The sequence below is a fragment of the Buteo buteo genome, chromosome 24, assembly GCF_964188355.1.
Source record: "Buteo buteo chromosome 24, bButBut1.hap1.1, whole genome shotgun sequence".
In the NCBI taxonomy this organism is placed as follows: Eukaryota; Metazoa; Chordata; class Aves; order Accipitriformes; family Accipitridae; genus Buteo; species Buteo buteo.
In genome coordinates this window covers 3,620,271-3,637,486 of record NC_134194.1, presented here as the reverse complement: position 1 = coordinate 3,637,486, position 17,216 = coordinate 3,620,271, and the positions used below count along the sequence as shown (strand labels likewise).

At 43.6% G+C, this 17,216-nt stretch overlaps 1 protein-coding gene across 2 annotated transcripts; it reads right to left on the bottom strand.

Moving 5' to 3' along the window:
- Positions 1 to 589: 589 nt before the first annotated feature.
- UBE2B (ubiquitin conjugating enzyme E2 B) lies at positions 590 to 12,905 on the bottom strand. 2 transcript variants are annotated; one of them, XM_075057107.1, is made up of 6 exons: positions 12,826 to 12,905; positions 5,435 to 5,515; positions 4,670 to 4,695; positions 3,521 to 3,610; positions 1,977 to 2,065; positions 590 to 1,160 (listed from the first exon to the last, which is right to left on the bottom strand). In XM_075057107.1, exons 2-6 carry the CDS (start codon positions 5,458 to 5,460, stop codon positions 1,032 to 1,034), a joined length of 360 nt encoding a protein of 119 aa, XP_074913208.1. In that variant the 5' UTR covers positions 5,461 to 5,515; positions 12,826 to 12,905; the 3' UTR covers positions 590 to 1,031. The 2 variants fall into 2 exon arrangements, with proteins under 2 accessions (XP_074913208.1, XP_074913207.1); XM_075057106.1 differs by lacking the exon at positions 12,826 to 12,905 and adding an exon at positions 9,161 to 9,313.
- Between the last annotated feature and the right edge of the window lie 4,311 nt (positions 12,906 to 17,216).

The window sequence follows — 17,216 nt, the reverse complement described above, 5'->3', positions numbered from 1 at the left end:
TGTGGAACCTTTGTGATATGGACAGGAGACCTGACCACGTGGTACACAGCCAAGTTTTAAAAAGTAACTCCATTAAATCTGCAGGCATGTTTTCTTCTGTTGGCAATTAATTTTTTCCCTACCCCCAAAGGAAACTAATGGGACACCTCTTTAATCATTAGAAGATACTCAAAACTATATTACAGTATCAGTATGTGAATATAGGACAGATTTAGATGACAAGATTTTACAACTTGGTAAAATAAAATCTCCCTGAAAAATAAAAGTTATTAGAACACATTATCATCAAGCCTGGTCATCCAGGTCCTGTTGGCAACTCTGCTGCTGGTTTAAAGTGGGACTTTCAGCAAAATAGTTACATCTGTTTCCCCGTTTGTCAGTTGGCAGCTACCAATACTTCTCTTCCTCATACAACTGAGGAGGCACAGAATCAAGTTAAGCTCTGGTGCAGAAGCAGAGACATCCAGTGAAGACAGTTACATCATGGATTAACTTCTCTGTTTGTAAAGTGCATGGTATAATCAGCACATACCAAAAGGAAAAATGGACTAAAAATGAGCCCTTTGAAAGAGATAGAGTGAGAGCAGAATGTCTTGCACTAAGGTTATGTATTTAACAGTTTTACATGAAATATTTATATATAAAAACTTTGTTAAGTGCTTTTTCTCCAATTTAAAAATCTAAAGAATTCAAAAATAAGGCATTCAATATTTGAAAAAGTACAGATTTACAAAATGTGTATATTCTGCCATGAAAACTCCACACCAACATTATACACTTGGAAAAAAAATACAAACAGGATATATTACAAATTTATGTAGCAATAACTTAGTTCATACCATGCAATAAAAAGTACGTTAATCAAGATACACAAGCTTTTAAATTTCCTAAACTGGAGGGCTTAATTCCATTTGCAAGTGAGTTTTTATGCAAATTCTTAGAACTGTGGCACTTGAAATTTCTGGTAGCCTTTCTATTGAGAGTTAAATTGTACATAATGATTATGAGGATGGAGAGTAACAAAGCAGCTGTTACGAATCATTCCAACTTTGTTCGACAATAGCTGAAACTCTTTTCTCATATTCGCGTTTGTTCTCCTGATAGAGTTGTGCCGCCTGACTGTTTGCTGGACTGTTTGGATTAGGTTCATCAAGCAGAGACTGTAAAAAGGGGAAAACAAAATGTGAGACAAACCAACACATTTTAAATCAGGGAAAAATCAACTTAAAACTCTCAAAACAAATGTGTTTTAGGAGACAGACTCATAAGAGCCCAACTGAAAAAAACCCCAACAGTTAAACTCATGGTTAGGCACCCACAATTACACTACTGAACCTCAAATTATATATTGCGTAAGCATTAGCACTGCGTACGCTTCTAGGTTCACAAACCTAACAGATACATGGTCATTTGTGCCAGTTAGCAGTATTGCTAATTGATGCTAACTGATTATTTGGTAATTACACTACTACTATCATCCAGGACTAAAGAGGGGCTTAAGATGCCTCCTACAAAACTTCCCTGTAGAAAAATAAAAACAATGACACAGGAGAAAAGAAAATGTACATTTTTGCTGTGCCAGGCCATTTTTACTTATTCCAAGTAAAGCAAGTTTCAGCAGTATTGTCTCCCTGAGGACTTCATAGGGCAAGGCTTCACGATAAAGTCTGGTGTTTCAAACACTAGGCAAATTCCTACATCTGATGTCCTATCTTGACTAAAAACAGTTAAGAAGGAATCCAAATCAGTAACAGTTTTCCTGTAAAAAGTATCTAATGGCACTTTTGTAGCTTAAAATTAGTAATTACACAGGCCAGCACCTTAACCTTTATTTGATCTAAAAGGCTACTGCTTAGCTCACAGGTATTTGAAGTCCCCCTTGACACAGACACCTGCTAGCCACATCACTGAGCTCCGTATTTGGGAGTAGAGACTAACACCACTACAGTTACTTGCTAAAATAGATGTAAAGTTACCTGAATTGAAGTTAAAATAGATGAAACATCATATGTTGGACTCCAGCGATTCTGAAGAATATCTAAACATATGCTACCATCCGCATAAACTGTAAATATAACATAGATATCATTTAGAAACTATCAGATTTACTTTAGTTTGCTCATTACGTACTGTTCAAGGCAGAGCTACTGTTCCAGTTCAGACTGTGCTTAAATTAATGCTTTAGGAAAGAGGACAGCAGTTAAGTCTCACAATTTTCTGTAGTCTGACATCCTGTATTTTGAAGGAGTTATATTACTGCAGTAACAGAACACTTAAGTGGAAGAGAAAGGAGGTCTAAAGATTATGGCACTAGCACAGGAACTGGCAGACTTGGTTTCTTGCTCTCTTGTGTGACTGGCCCAGATCCACACAGAGGTGAGGCCTCCCGGAGAGCAGCAAGCCATTTATGGCAGGAGTGGAATCCGCTGCACCAGCTGTGGATCTCTCAGTCTGAATGGACTCACACACTGAACGGCAGGAGTTCTTGCCCCGCTTTCACATACTCTACGCTCACTGTGAGAGACACTAAGGCAAACAACAGAAAATACTGAAAAGTCTGCCTGAAACCCTACTTCTGTCTGGATACTTACCAGTAGTCTTACTACGAGAGCCCATATGAAACTAAGACTTGCAACTCAAACTTCCTACGCCCTAGTCTTCTAGCTTGTTCATGCCAGTAAAAACCAACAAATGACAAAAACCCTGTGAGAGGCATACTGGCCTGCATGTTACGCAACAGGTGAATGGTTAGATGGCACTGTCTAAAAAGTCACAGCACCAAAGCCAAGGTCAGCCTCTGTTCAAAGAGGGCTCAAGCTACAAGAAATGCTGAATTGGGCTTATGCTGCAACCCTCAAATTGAATCTATACTCCCCTTTGCTACAGAGGGGCTTGGAAAAGTAGAAGGCATGGTTTGTGTTTCCTGCATGCAGGAATAACTGGATAAAACCTATCAAGTGCTGGAGCAGGAACCATGGCGCACTCTCTCAAAAGGCTGCCCTCACCATTGAGTTTGGGTCAGCCTCCTCCTCTGCACTCTCCTATGACCGTGCATTGCGACCTTCTTCCTTGTGCTAGTACTGGTTGGTACAGTGAACCAAGCAAAGGCATGGAATGGGCTGAAATCTAGCCTGACAGAAATAAATAACATTTGGCTCCATCAGTTCCCTACTCCAATTTATGATGTGGCTGCACATACACGATTGCTGTTAAGTGGAAGGGGGCAGGAATCTGCAACCAGAATTGCCTCTTTAAGCCAACCTAAGTGCAGCTGCTGCTGAAAATGCTCACAGGTTTTGCTACTGAGGCTATATATTGATTAGAAAGAGACAGATAGCTGCTACTTAATAGCATAATAATTCTTCATTTTTCATCAAGCAGTTGCTGTCCTAGGCATCTACTTAGAAGCTAGCAATGAAGAGAGATGGTGAGCTGTTAGGCATTCTGGAGCTTTGCAGAATACATGACCACACCGTAATATTTAATGGGTATTACAGCTAAATAAAAATGATTTACTCACCATTTGGATGGAACATTTTTGATAAAAACCTAACAGTTGGAGGCTTATTTGGATATTCTTCAGAAAATTCTATTACTAGTTTAAAAGTACCTGTCCAAACAAACATAAATACAATCAGATAACCAACACCAAAAGAACACCTCCAGGAACATATACAGCATCAGCTAATTTATCTGCTCCATGAGCGGTATTGCTTCTCACCATTATATAAACAAACAACACTGGGTCTGGTTTCTTTTCATATATTTCAAGTGATAATGGAACTACTACTCCAGTGATAGTAATAAACCCAGCAGCAGCTAGGTGGAAGTTTGGAGACTCGCTGGACGCGTGGCAAAGGCAGCTAGATCCAACATCAATCATTCCACCACCCTCACCTTTTTCTGTGACCCAACATGCTGGTTCCATGGACTTCAGTGACTTTAAGGCGTTTCATTAAGAAGGCACTGTGGTGCCAGCAAAGAAACGCTGGAATTTCATAACCGGCAGTCTCAGTCTTTGGAGCTCGTGACCGATTCACTGAAAACCTTTATTATGGATCAGTGAACAATTTACTGTAACTCCTCCAACCCAACACAGAGAAAAACCCATCTGCTGCCGATTACTGCAATAATACTATAATTATTAAACTCATTATTCCTCATATGCCTAAGGGAGCTTCATTACACACCAACTTTCATGTTTATGTACAAATTCGGTATTCCCTCCCCCTCACTGAGTTCTATATTCAGAACAATTGAAGATCCTTCACCTGTTCTTCATTAGGAGAACAGAGATGAATCAAACATGCCACAAAGATGAAACCAGAAAAGCACGCTGTCTTGTTGAGCTTAGCTATGGAGATGTGAAAACACATCTGGCAGCATTAGACCAACTTCCCCCACTAAAAGCTCTAGTGTATATGTATAAACAAGTCTTGGTATAAGCACTGTTTCATAGCTTTCTAACTAACCATCAACCACTATGACAAGACATTGCTTATGTCAAAATACATATTTTTATAGCCAACAAGACCTTACTCCTTCACTTGCTTGCTTAGTTTGTTCCAGATTATATACAGATAACATCTATTATTTTTTCAAAGCAGAACAATGTTCATACTGGCAATATTTATAAGAATGACAGAGGATATAAAAGTTAGCGGCTTACCATCTTCAAAAGGTGTCCCTTCTGGCCTGAAAGGTTTTAAAAATAAACTCCAGTTAGAAATGATCATTACCTACTTCTTAACAGGCACAATGAATTTGTATCATCTTCTTCATCCTCCCCAAGATACAGGTAGAGGCAATAACTTAAATATTTAGAGAAGTATCCAGAGGCAACCTCTGAGAGCTTTGGCGCATCTAAGACACTTTCCCATAGCCAGTCTGCTAGTGGAGATATCTACTTTATCATCATGCCAAACAACACATATGCCATTATGTGACTAGATTGGAATTAATGAGCAAATTACTAGCAAGCATTCTTCAGTTTTATGAAAGGATACTAAGCCAGTTCCTGTTCTGTAGGATATCTAATGTAACTTCCTAGACAGAACCGGTACCGTGTTCTACTGGGAATCAATCCAATCACTGCTAATACATCTGGATTTAACGGCCGAGAACATGTGGCTCTTATGTACTTTAAAGAGGAAGCCTGCTTTTTCATAACTCAACTCCTACACAGTCTAACCTATTTCTTAAGCCATATGCAAGCTTTATTCAAAAAAGATGAACAAATTCTAAATTTTTCTTTCCTATGCATTCTGTATTACCCCTGAAAACAGATTCTTACCACAAGAGCACACTTGGTCATTTTTCCAAGTTTCTTGACTTCATGTACATAAAAATAACAGAGTCATTGTAAAAACGAAACCCAGGTTTTGTTATATTTAGCCCTTTGATATAGAGTTTTATAGTGATCAAAAACTCTTACCCAAATATAACTGCATTCCATTGCATTATATTATTCTCAGATGGTGCACCACTGACACCCACAGGAGGGTCTTCTTGCAATCTAAGAATTACAAATATAGAAAAACAAGCCTTATATAAATGAAATACTTCCACCTGCAAGTATAATTTAACAGTAATATCCAGAATTTGTAAATATTTTCTCATTCCAAATCAGAAGGTACACAAAGCATTACACACAGATTATCAATACTCTGCAAGACAAACCTACAAGGTGATGCACATCAAGATTTTCTCATGTATTACTCCAACACGCTACAACAACCCAACAGGTTAGATTAAGTGTGCAGGGAGCAAAGCATTAACTCTAAGAATAATTTAAAGCACCACGTACAGCTGGGATTTACAGTACGAGATAGCGAACTGTGGAAGAGCAACTGTTGCTGGCTGCCACAATGAAGAGAACAAATTGCAGCCACAAACAGGAGCTGAAAACCAGCCAGTGACACTTACACAGCCCACTTGCTGGGACTAAGCGTGAGGGACCGTCAGTGGAGCTTTTCCTACATTCCCAGATCCGTATGCGCGTGTGGCTAAATTTGGTATAAGCCTATTTTGACTGGCAAGCTGACTGCTTCAAAAGGGAGCAAGGGGAAAACCTGTGTACTGCTCCCTCTTACCAGTTCAACAAATGTGTTTCTCTAAAGTAATCATGTAAACATTTTGAACTCTTTCTAGTTCCTTAATCCTTGGACTAAGGAAAAGCATGTTATGTATCGAAAGCCACATAAACTTGGGCCAGACAGAAATATATATCGCAACCAAAGAACCGAAGGATGCAGATACTGTCCTTCTGCCCATCCTTCTGTATACCAGTGTTTCTGCTTAAAGGTCACCTAAGACCCTAAACAACGCAAACCAGGAAGCCCCAATCACCTGATGAGCAATTTGCCTGATCAAATCCCTTTGGTGACAGCTGCTACCCACCCCGCCTATTCAGCCTCGAGTTACACAAGAATAAAGAAAATGCAGTGACTGCCCTTGCTTTGAAAGCAATTCTTCAGCGTTAACATGAGGTTTGACCACATCACAGTACACTGTTACGAGCAAGTCACCACCAAAAGCCCTGCAGACCAAGGGACAAACTCTAACTAAATGTCAGTGTGTAAATGCACATGTATTCAGAGCTGACACTGGTATACAGCCAGTCAATTCTCCTGCACTTGCACTGCCTAAGTCTGTGGTAAAACTGCATGTGTATATGGACACTGAGCAATGGCGTTGCCCTACAGAGACAGCCCAGAAGCAGGGCTCGCTCCATTTGCAGCTCGGATCGCCTCTGAACTCTGTGTTTACATCCTTGCTCTCCGAGCACACGCAGTTCAGACAGCTTAGTATCAACAGCATAAACCACCTACTATTTTGGTCAGGGAGAGCAGGAACAGGACTTCTTCCTATGTGACAGCCAGGCTGTACGCCAACAATAATGCCTAAGCGTTCAGCCTGACAAATGCATCTGAAGGATGACTTTGGTTTTTAGATCAATTTAAAAGCTCACATGCACCCTGCTGTCAAAGGGTCTAACTACAGAAAGGTTGTGGCAAGGACTGGAAATGAGCCTGATCTGAACAGGGCCCAGAAATCTTTAACAGCTAGGGAAAAGGTAGTATTTGTAGCCCCTTTTCTAACAGGAAAAAACCAACCAAACAAAAAAACCCCTTATTTTTCTGTTGGTTTAGTCAAACAAATTAGAGGAGATACAAAATCTGTTGAAATGTTCTCTCTCCACTGCTCTTGACAATCACAGTTTGCAAAAGGAGTTTATATTTAAAGAAGTGAATCAGAGTTCACAGCACAGAGTCTGCTTTTTCAGTATGAGGTACAAGTAACATAAGGCTGAACAAATACATAACTTACAGTAGGAAAGAGAAGAGTAAAAAAACCTGACATGAAAAAGTTACATAAGTTTTAGGGTATCAAAGTTGTCATTTATTTGATAAATAAATTTGATTTGTTTTGTGTTTACTTGGCTATACTTCACAGCTCTAGTCTTCTCTCCACCTTAAATTTCAAAATTATTAAACCAGTCCTTCTACAATTATAAAATCATAAAACCCACATCTGATTGCAATCTTGAAAAATTACTTAAGTCTCTCACCCTGAAAAAAAATCACTGGTTCATGTCATCTGTGTAACTGAATACAATAAAAAAGACTGAATATCCTGTTTTGATTTGAACAGGAATCAAGCAACACCCACTTAGCAAACACCAACACCCAAATACAACAGAAGAGGTTGGCTCCACATCTCAAAAACATCCAACTTTTTGTAGATTCACAAATCAGGCTTTTACCACTGTAGCTTTACATGCAGTCACATAAAGCAACTACAATACGCATCAACTGTTTACTGATGTATTTTCAGGTACTGGTATAACATAGCTAAAAAAAGAGACACTATCAAAGCTGACTCATCAACAACTTACGAGTGACTGAAGTCCAGGGAAATCATACGACATATTGTAAAGCTTACGGAAGAACCCCCCACCTTTTTCTATGCTCTCGGTTATAAGTGTGTTTACATGTCAGACTGGAAAGAAATTATTCTAGAGTCTGTGGTTCGGCCATTAGCATTTAAAAAAGTGCAACTAACAACTGCTTCTGCAGCAGTTTGTATATATTATAGAGAAGATTCCTCATCACTGAAAATCTTAGACAGAATAGCATGTGCTTAAAAACATTAAAGGGCGTTTTGCTTTTTGTTACATACAGGCAAATGAAGCGTTTGCCAACTTTGCGCTTTGTTTTTAGATGCCCGTCCCGAACTGTACTTCTCTTCGGAGACCATGAGCCCGAGCGGCCCCAAACGGATCTAAAGCCCGGTCTGTTCAGAAAACCGGGCCAAACACCTTCGGTATGCAAAGGGAAGGGAAGGGGGTGCGGGAAGCACGGCGCAAGCCTTCGGCCTCGGCCAGCTCCGCACCGCCGGGCCCTCCTAGGGCAAGGGCACCTGTAAAACACACTCCCACCCAACCCAACCTGTAAAACACCCCCACCGAACCCCGACACCGGACAGCCCGCCGCCAACAGCCCGTCTCCCACCCCCCCACCCCCCCGGGGAGGCTCCCCCGACCACCGCAGGCGGGGAGGCCGGGTCTGCCCGTGTTTTGAAGGCACCAACTTCAACTTTTATCCTCAGACGCCCCCAGCCGTCGGCTCACGGGCGAGGCGGGGCGGCCGGGGCCGCGGCGCCCAGCACAAACAAAGCCGGCCCTGCCCGGCGGGACCCCCCCGGCAGGTACGGGGAGGGCTCCCCAAAGCGGAGGGGGGGGGGGAACGGGCGAAGCCGCTAGCTAGGAGCGCACCCCTTCCCCGCCGCCCCCACCGGGGAGGACCCGGGGAAGGGGGGCTCCGTGCCAGCCCCCGTCCCCAGCACAAAGGAGCTGGGGCCGGAGGGAACGGCCCGGGACACGCCGTGTCCCGTCCCCCCCCGGCTCCTCGCCCTGCCGCTGCCCGCGGGCACGGCCCCTTTCCTTCACCGGGGCAGCAGCCCGGCGGTGCAACCCCGAACCACGGCCCCACAAACGGCCGGGTCAGGCCCCGGCTCCGGCTCTACCCGGGCATCACCAGCGGCGCTTCCCCCGCTGCCAGGCCGGCCCTGTCCCCCGGAGAAGGTGGCCGAAGGGACGGGGGGGGGGGGGGGGGGGGGTGTGTGTGTGCCCGCTCCCGGCGGCGGGGGTCCCGCTCACCTCTTGAAGTCTCGCATCAGCCTGCGCCGTGCCGGGGTGGACATGATCGCCGCGGGGAAGGAAGGGGGGGGGGAGGGAAAAAAAAAAAAAAAAAAAAAAAAAAAAAGAGTCCGCGGCCGCGGCGGCGCCGCCTCCCTCCGCCGCCTGCACAAACAACCCGCAATGGCGTCTCCCTCCGCGGGAGGCGGGCCGCGCGCTGCTGGGCCGGCCGACGTCGCGGACGGCGGGAGGGGAGGGGGACGCGGGCCGGCCCACCGCACCGCTGGGGGGGGGGGAAGAGAGGTGGCTGCGCGCAGCTCCGCGCCCGCGGAGCCGCTGCCGGCGTTTGGGAGAGGCGGCGGGAAAGGGCTGCGGGATCGGAGCGCCCGGCAGCTATTTTTGGGGTTTCTTGGTTTGTTTTTTTTTTAAGATGACAGTTTTGGGGTCGCACGAAGCAGATTTTAGGAGGGGGGCAAGAGCAAGCTCTGCTTTTAGCGCGGAGCCCTCTGCGGCCGCGGAAGGGAAGAGGTGGCTTAGGCTGCATGAGCGCACCGGCCTAAAGGCAAATGGATGTCGTCAGAAATCATTTCAGAAAAAGATTCGTACCCCGTTGTCTTATGCTCTGAAGGGAAGGTGGAGGGGAACCAGGGAAGTGATGCTCCCCCCCTTTTTTTGTTTTTAATCCCATTTCTCCAACAGACTCGAGCAGACCTCTTTGAAGTCATGACCTAATTCTTACACGAAGCCTGGGAAGTTAGCCCTAGAACTTGGATTTGTGTGACTGCGTGCGCCTCCTTGCCTTTCTTTCACATGATTTTAAGGAGGTCTAAACATCATGAGACTCATGTTAATGAAGTAACAGAAACAAACACCATCTTCTCCCTCTGCCCGTTTCTTTCACCCTGGCTATCCGTGTGCTTGAAGAGCATCAATCCTGGGTTTAATATAGCACAAAGCTCCTAACTGCTTTTTGCCAAAATCCGTGCCAAGCCCGTGCTGCAGCAGCTCCACTGACGCGGGTTATTTTGGACACAGACTGACCTGGGCGCTGCTCTGAACCGGTACACCACACAGGTCAGGATTTTACCCTGCAAGGACTTATGCTCTGAACACTTTTTAACCCAACGTCCCACCTCAGGGAAAATATTTGGATGCTTAAAGTGAGATGTAAGCATAGGAATTTACATAAAGCCTGGTACCGCAAGGGAGCAAGCTTTTCAAAGTGGCTTGGTAATAAGAAACTATCATTCCCCAGCCACTAAAACATTATTCCCCACACTAGTGAGAAATGGTTCCCGCCAAGCAATCCTCTCTTCTGGATTTTCCTCCTCCTCCTCCCGTCACACAGACATTTTGATTTTACATTCCACTGCTGCTCCTCTAGCTTTATACGGTTTATATTTAGCCAAAGCTAATTGCAAGGGAGAAGGCAGACTGTAAAAAACAAGCGCAAGCTTGGACCTGTGCAGATAATTAACATCGGTTTAACAACATTCATTATTTCGGTATTAACTCCTGCTCCGCTGCGATTGCCCAGACAGGGCAGTGAGAGCATCCCCTGCCCCAAGGGCAGCTCTCTATCTACCCTTGGAAGCTCAAGCCACGCTCAACGCCTCCGGCTCAGAGCTCCCCCGCAGGGCAACAGCCACTGCCTGTGCAGGGGAAAAACAAAAAAACCAAACCCCAAACACCGAACAAGAGTTAAATCTGAAATCCTGCGTTGTTTCCACCTGGCTTGGGAACTTTTTCAATGTCAGCTCAACAGCGACAGTATTACTTCTTCCCTGACACCAACGGGGAACAGCCTGTTGACATTATCTAATGGAACATTTTCTCTTCAGTCCTGCCTGGCTGTTACACAGGTGTGGCCAGTAGTTTTATTAATAAATTGAAAGCTTTATTTTTTCCCCTCTGAAGAACCAGCTGCGATTTCTGCTCTGTTGATTGTACAGCACACCTAGGTTTTAAAATGAAGTTAACTATATCCCAAGCTAGTTTCAAAAAATAAGTCCCACTGTAATGATAAAAGAGAGGCTCTGCCCTTGCTAAGGTGGTTTAATAGGCCTCAAAATGAAATCCACACTAAATAACCACTGTAGATTTCTATCTGCTGATAATTATTTCCAGTACCTCCTTGCTTAATGAATTTAAGTGCATCACTGCCATTACTGTTTAATTCACTGTGGGCATTTTAGTTTAAATTTTTTCATTTTATCATATACTTGTAACCCACTGACTTCCAGAGCCAGGTGGAAACAACAATTTCAGAACTAACTTTTTCATTTGGTGTCTGGAGGTTTGGGTTGGTTTTTTTCCTGTGCAACCATTAAAACTATCCACTGTAACGGTGCTTCAAAAACTTGGAAAAAATCCTTACGCAGTGTGCAGTCTAGAACATGAATGAATGTTTTCCTTCTACAAACTTCTTGAATAGTACTGAAATAGATATAACAACTTCCTGACCAGAAAGTTGGTTCAAGTTCCATTTTTATCCCTATTTTTTTTCCCCCAAAATGATATTTGATAGGGGATTACATTAAATAAAAAGGTAGTATTTTGCAGCACAGTCATTCTATACTAATCTTGAGTAAACACTACATATTTGTGTAGCATTTTGCAACAGCAAAAGATTTCTAAGGTAACTTTGTCCCATCATAAGATGAGAAGGTTGAGAAGTAACAGTAAAAGGAAACTACTTGCTTCTCTGTTTGTTAAAACAAACCATCCTCCTAAAAACTTTTTTTTTCCAGGTCACTCTCATGCTGCAGTGTCCCTCTGGGAAGAGTTATTTATATTAACATCAGCCAAGCCCAAGACTCCAAAATTAGGGAAATGATTAAGCCAAGTCACCTGTTAGAAACTGGTTTTGTTCTCATTCATTGCAGTGGCTGCTGAGGAGCTACACAGGGAGACTCTGCCAGGTGCCATGCCATATTGTTTTTCAGGAGAGACAATCCTTCTTCCCAAAGCACTCGGGAACAAAGATAATCCACCAGGTCAAGAGGCAAAGAAATGACTTGATTTGCTCACCCTTAGCTCCAATATAGGAGCAAGTAAGCGGTGCCACAGTACAGAGAATTAAGGACCTTATTTAATCCACACAGCAGCAGAGCTAGAAGCAGCCTCTGAAGCCCCCACAGCCCATTGATTGAAGGGTGTTACTTCAATGTGCCCCAATTCCCAGCCCATCTTCCAGAGTCCCCAAGCCTCCTGCGTGCCTGTTACTGCCTCCAACCCCACTTCAGGTTTTCAAGAAAAATACCAGACTCACAACAAAATCCCTGTGTGGACCTACTCAACCTGTCCTCTTATTTTGACAGGAAACTATTGATGATTATTCTTTGACTGCATTTCAGTGAAGCGTGCTCGTATTTACTTAGGGGCATACTACTTACAGGAACCACAAACACAACAAAACCCCAGAGCTACCACACCTGCCTCCCTCTCTCCACTACACCGGCTGACCAGAGGGTATTTAACACTCGTTCTAAGTGACTCCACTTCCCCACAGGCTCAACGCAGCCACCTGCTTCAGGACTTTTCAAGAATCTAAAGGAATTCCCTCAAATTTTATGTATGTAGTCGTTTATTTTCACAAAGACCGGAGCGGGGAGATGGCAGTTCTGCCTCTGGGGGCAGCAGTCACCCTTTTCACCAACCCGGCGCTGCTGCACACCCTCCGTTACCTGACAGCCACGACCCGCGGAGGCAACGGCGACCGCGTCTGCCCGAGCAAGAGATATTTAACCACCGGCTCCCGCTGAGGAGAGAGAGAGCGGCAGCTCCCACCGGCGGGAACCGCCGTTCTGAGGGAGCGCGAGGCGGCGCCCCGCCCCGCCGTGCGCCTGACGTCACCGCGCCGCCGCCCCACCCGTTGCCATGGCAGCAGGGCCTGGCGGCCCAGAGCGGGACGAGAGGCCCGGTGGGACGGGCCCGGTTCCCGGCCCCGGTTCGCCCGTCGTTCCTCCGGAGCGGCGTGGCCGAGGCTCGCCGCAAGGAGAAGCGGGTGCTGGGGGGGCTGTCCCTCCGCAGCCCCCGGCGATACCGGCCCCGGGCCCGGGGCCCAGCCCCGCCGCGCTGCCGGCGGGGCCAGGCCGCAGGCAGGGCCGTTCCCAAAACTACCAGCAGCCATTTTTTGGAACAGGGAGGTCAGGCAGATAGGCGGGCCTTTCCCAGCCACGCTGGTCGCACCTTTTATTTTTTTTTCTAGAAGATGGGGATGGATTTAATTTATTTAAAATTTGCATTCCGCATTTTAAATGGCATGCGTTTAAAGGTGGGGTTTGGAGAGGCCTCTGTGAATGAGTGTAGAGCTGGTTCTTGTCTGCCCCCGTACGTGTTTAGAAACAGCAGGACCCAGGGGTTGGGAGCCTCAAGGGCTTGCAGAAGCATTTAGAATAGTGTGAGCGCTGCTGTCTGCAGGTGTTACTCCTCTTGAAGCGCTGTCTACAAATGCATATTTAAAGAACTGTATGTGCCCCAAATTAATTAAAACTCTCGTCCTTCCATGAAGAAATAAGAACAGATTCAGATGTACGAGATCCTTGACAAAGCAGGAGAAGAAGTTAAAGAACAGCAGTGAAGTGCAAGCATGAGGACAAGGGACAGACAGCGGCTGTTAAAATATTGTATGAGAAATCAGAAAAATCTGTAACAAAACCACAATGAGGGGCATAAAGTTTCTATGGGTTAGCAGCTTTAAGTGCGTAAAACAAGGGGGAAATGGCTTGAAAATTAGACCTCCATCATTGCCAGGGTAGGTGGTGACTTGTAGCCTGCTCTGTGCTCAAAACAGCATGAAAAAACATTGTTTCTACAATACCTTGCTGCCAAATATAATTAGTATCTACAGTAAATTTAGAATTTGGAGACAAAGTTTGGAAATGATGTTGGCAAAAGCAGTCCCGGTTTCAACTAAGCAGTGGAAGAATATGTGTGAGTTCTGCTGAGTTACTAATTATCTGCCTGGGTGTTGTTGCTGTGGGTACTTCTATACCAGAGCTCTTGCCTGCCCTCAGCACAGGAGAGGGAAAGCAGAACTGGCCGAAAGGCTTCCCCTCTTGCTTCTGCAATTCGAAGGTCAGCATTGCAGCTCACACTGTGTCCTGCCCCAGCTTCCCCAGCTGGCTTTTTTTGTCAGCTGTGGGTTACATCACTTTCCTTTGGCTCTCTTCCCAGCATCCCCAGTGCACACTGGCTGCAAAAGGGGCGATGTATTTATTATACCAGTTCCCTGCCATCCCTAAACAGAAGAGGGATTATCTACAAACATTTCATCACAAAGATATTTCAGCATTGTTACGGTGCAGTGAGGAGATCTCCCCTAAAAGCTCAGTGGTAACTTTTGAGTTTACACCTATGTCCATGAAAGTCTGCAAGAATTTTAGTCTGGATGTAGGTTGTGTTGGATTTTCTCCTAGCCAGAGATACCAGCTCACTCTGATTTAATTGAACTTCTGCAAAATATGGGAATGATAACCTGTAGTAAGATTACAAGGTCATAAATTTCAATTCTTTTCGGCTGTATATTCAGCCCACTTCCACTCTTTGCAGTAACTGGATGTTTTAAAAATTTAGTTCTTATCAATTTTTAATTAGGCATAATGGCACATTTTGCCATATGGGTCCCTCAACTTCTCTCAAAGTTAGTGTATGCGGAGGCCTTACCTCTAAATGCAGACTGATGTCCTGGTTCTCGGTGGCATTAAGGAGATGTGGTACCATGGGGAGTGTAGCCCTCAATTAAAAAAAAAAAAAGGTAATTAAAAGGACAGATACTTTTGTACTGAGTTAAAACTAGCTTTGGTTTTAACCTAAAGCAGCTTCAAAATATCAACAGATAGGAATGTAAAAATTAAATGGTAAATGGACCTCAATGTGAAATAGTACATGTTATTAAATGTGATTCTTTGAATATGTGAGTTCTTACCTATGATTGATTAGTATAAGTAAAATGCATTCAAGAGGTTATTTTTCAAGCTAATGAAAAGAGCTGCTTGTGTCTTTGCTGTATTCCTGGCTCAGCAGTATTAGTTCAGAGTCTGGAGATGCATTGTGAAAAATAACTTGGTAAATATGTTTGAATATTGGAGGAAGGCTGATGGAGAAGAAACAAAGACTTTTAGCGTATTTTCAAAATAATGTCAATCTTTAATTAAGCAAATTATAGTTCTTGTTATCAACCTTTTAAAGAGGAAGGCTATATGAACTGAAATAAAAAGCCATGGTAGAAAGTGTTTTTCTTCTTTTACCAACAGTGATTTCATCATAAGAATATTGTCAACCTGATTCATGTATTTAGGCAGAAAAAAAAGACTTCACTTGGTGTTTGAATTTAATCGATCATACAATTCTAGACGAGCTCCAGCATTATTTCCATGGATTGGATAACAAAAGGCTTAAAAATACCTTTTCCCATTACTACAAGCAATCAAGTACCATCACAACAATAATGTAAGAACTCACTTGAAAGATTGATCATAAATAAAATGTTATCGCTTTCAGATCACACCTTTTCTTTTTTTGTAGTGTTTTGTCATACAGATATCAAAAGTTTTAATTCTTTATTGAGAAAAAGGTTTTGTTTCATAGTTTAAGACTTCCAATTGGCTTGAAATGATCTGCAGAATTGGAACAATACAGTAAAGAGACATCGGACTAGATGATCGGAGGAGTACTTGGATAGTAGTAGTACTTACTACTGCAGAGTATTTGGACCCATCTCTGAAACTCTGGAGATAAAAATACTCAGTACTTTATCCAGGCCATTGCATTACTACCTTACTAGCTGTCTTCCCTGCCTTCCCTTGTCCTGCTCCCACCTCGTCCTTCTCCTTCGTGCTGTCTCATCAGTTTTAATCACTTTTGGTTTGTCCTGCTGTTGATGAGTGGGGTACTGTGCAGAAATCGGTACGGTACTGTGCAGAAATCCTGCTCTCTTTCACTCATCATCTACATTAAGCAGTTGCTAATTGTAGTAGTATCAGGACATTGATGACTTTGGGAAATGAGGGCACTGTGTGCCTCACGGAGCCAATTCTGAAGTAGCAGGAGGGTTCTTTTCAGTCCATGCTTTCATGCCTTGAGAACTTCTAAAGCAAACAGAACCTTATTAAACTATTTTGGGGTTTTTTTGGTGGTTTCTTCCTTTTTCTTTTTTTTTTCTCTTTCCTTTGTCGTACACCATGATGTCAAACCTGAGAATATTTTGTTAACACAAAGTGGAATTACTAAACTTTGTGATTTTGGTTTTGCTTAAACATTAGCTACCCCTGGTGATGCTTATACAGATTATGTGGTTACGTGATGGTACAGGGCTTCTGAACTGGTTTTAAAAGACCCCACATATGAAAAATACATGTGGGGGTTTCGGGGCGGGGGGGTGGTGGTGGTGGCATCTGTAATTCAGCAGGTATAGGAGAAGCAGTCTCCTCCATATGATCTTCTGCATACAAAGCAACATTAGCAAAAATGAAAATAATCATATAAAAGCTAAATTAAAACGGTGACATATAACATGCCTACATATAAGGTCAAAGATACTGTTATGCTTTGGTTCCAGATTTAGTGAAAGCAGTGCAAGGTTTATCTTTAAATACAGCACTGTTACTATATAAACCAAACAGATCGTTCATAATTTTTTTATAAATCTCTAGAAGATCGTTATCTATGTTATTCCTAGGTACCTGTGACCGTTTGCCCTGCAGATGATTTTCCATATTATCCATATGAAAAATGTCCAGCAGTGTTGGCGCTGAGCCCCTGTGATGATCAGTGATAAGGGTTGTCTGAAGAGCCCTAAGGAGCTGTGCAAGAGAGGATGCTGTAAAACTGAGGAAAGAAAGATGTGGAACTTCAGGGATGTAGCACACGTGGTTAACAACATGGTAACTCAGAAGTGCTAGGGGTTTTCCAAGTGTGTAATTAATTTCCACTAAAGATTTTATTTTGTATTTTATAAAATTTTGTTATTGTCCACCTACTGTTATCAAATTCTGGAGAGGAAGTTTGGAATTGTGGAGAGGAGTGATAATTCCTGTCTGTATGCTCTCATTTATGCTGTTAGGTATTGATTACT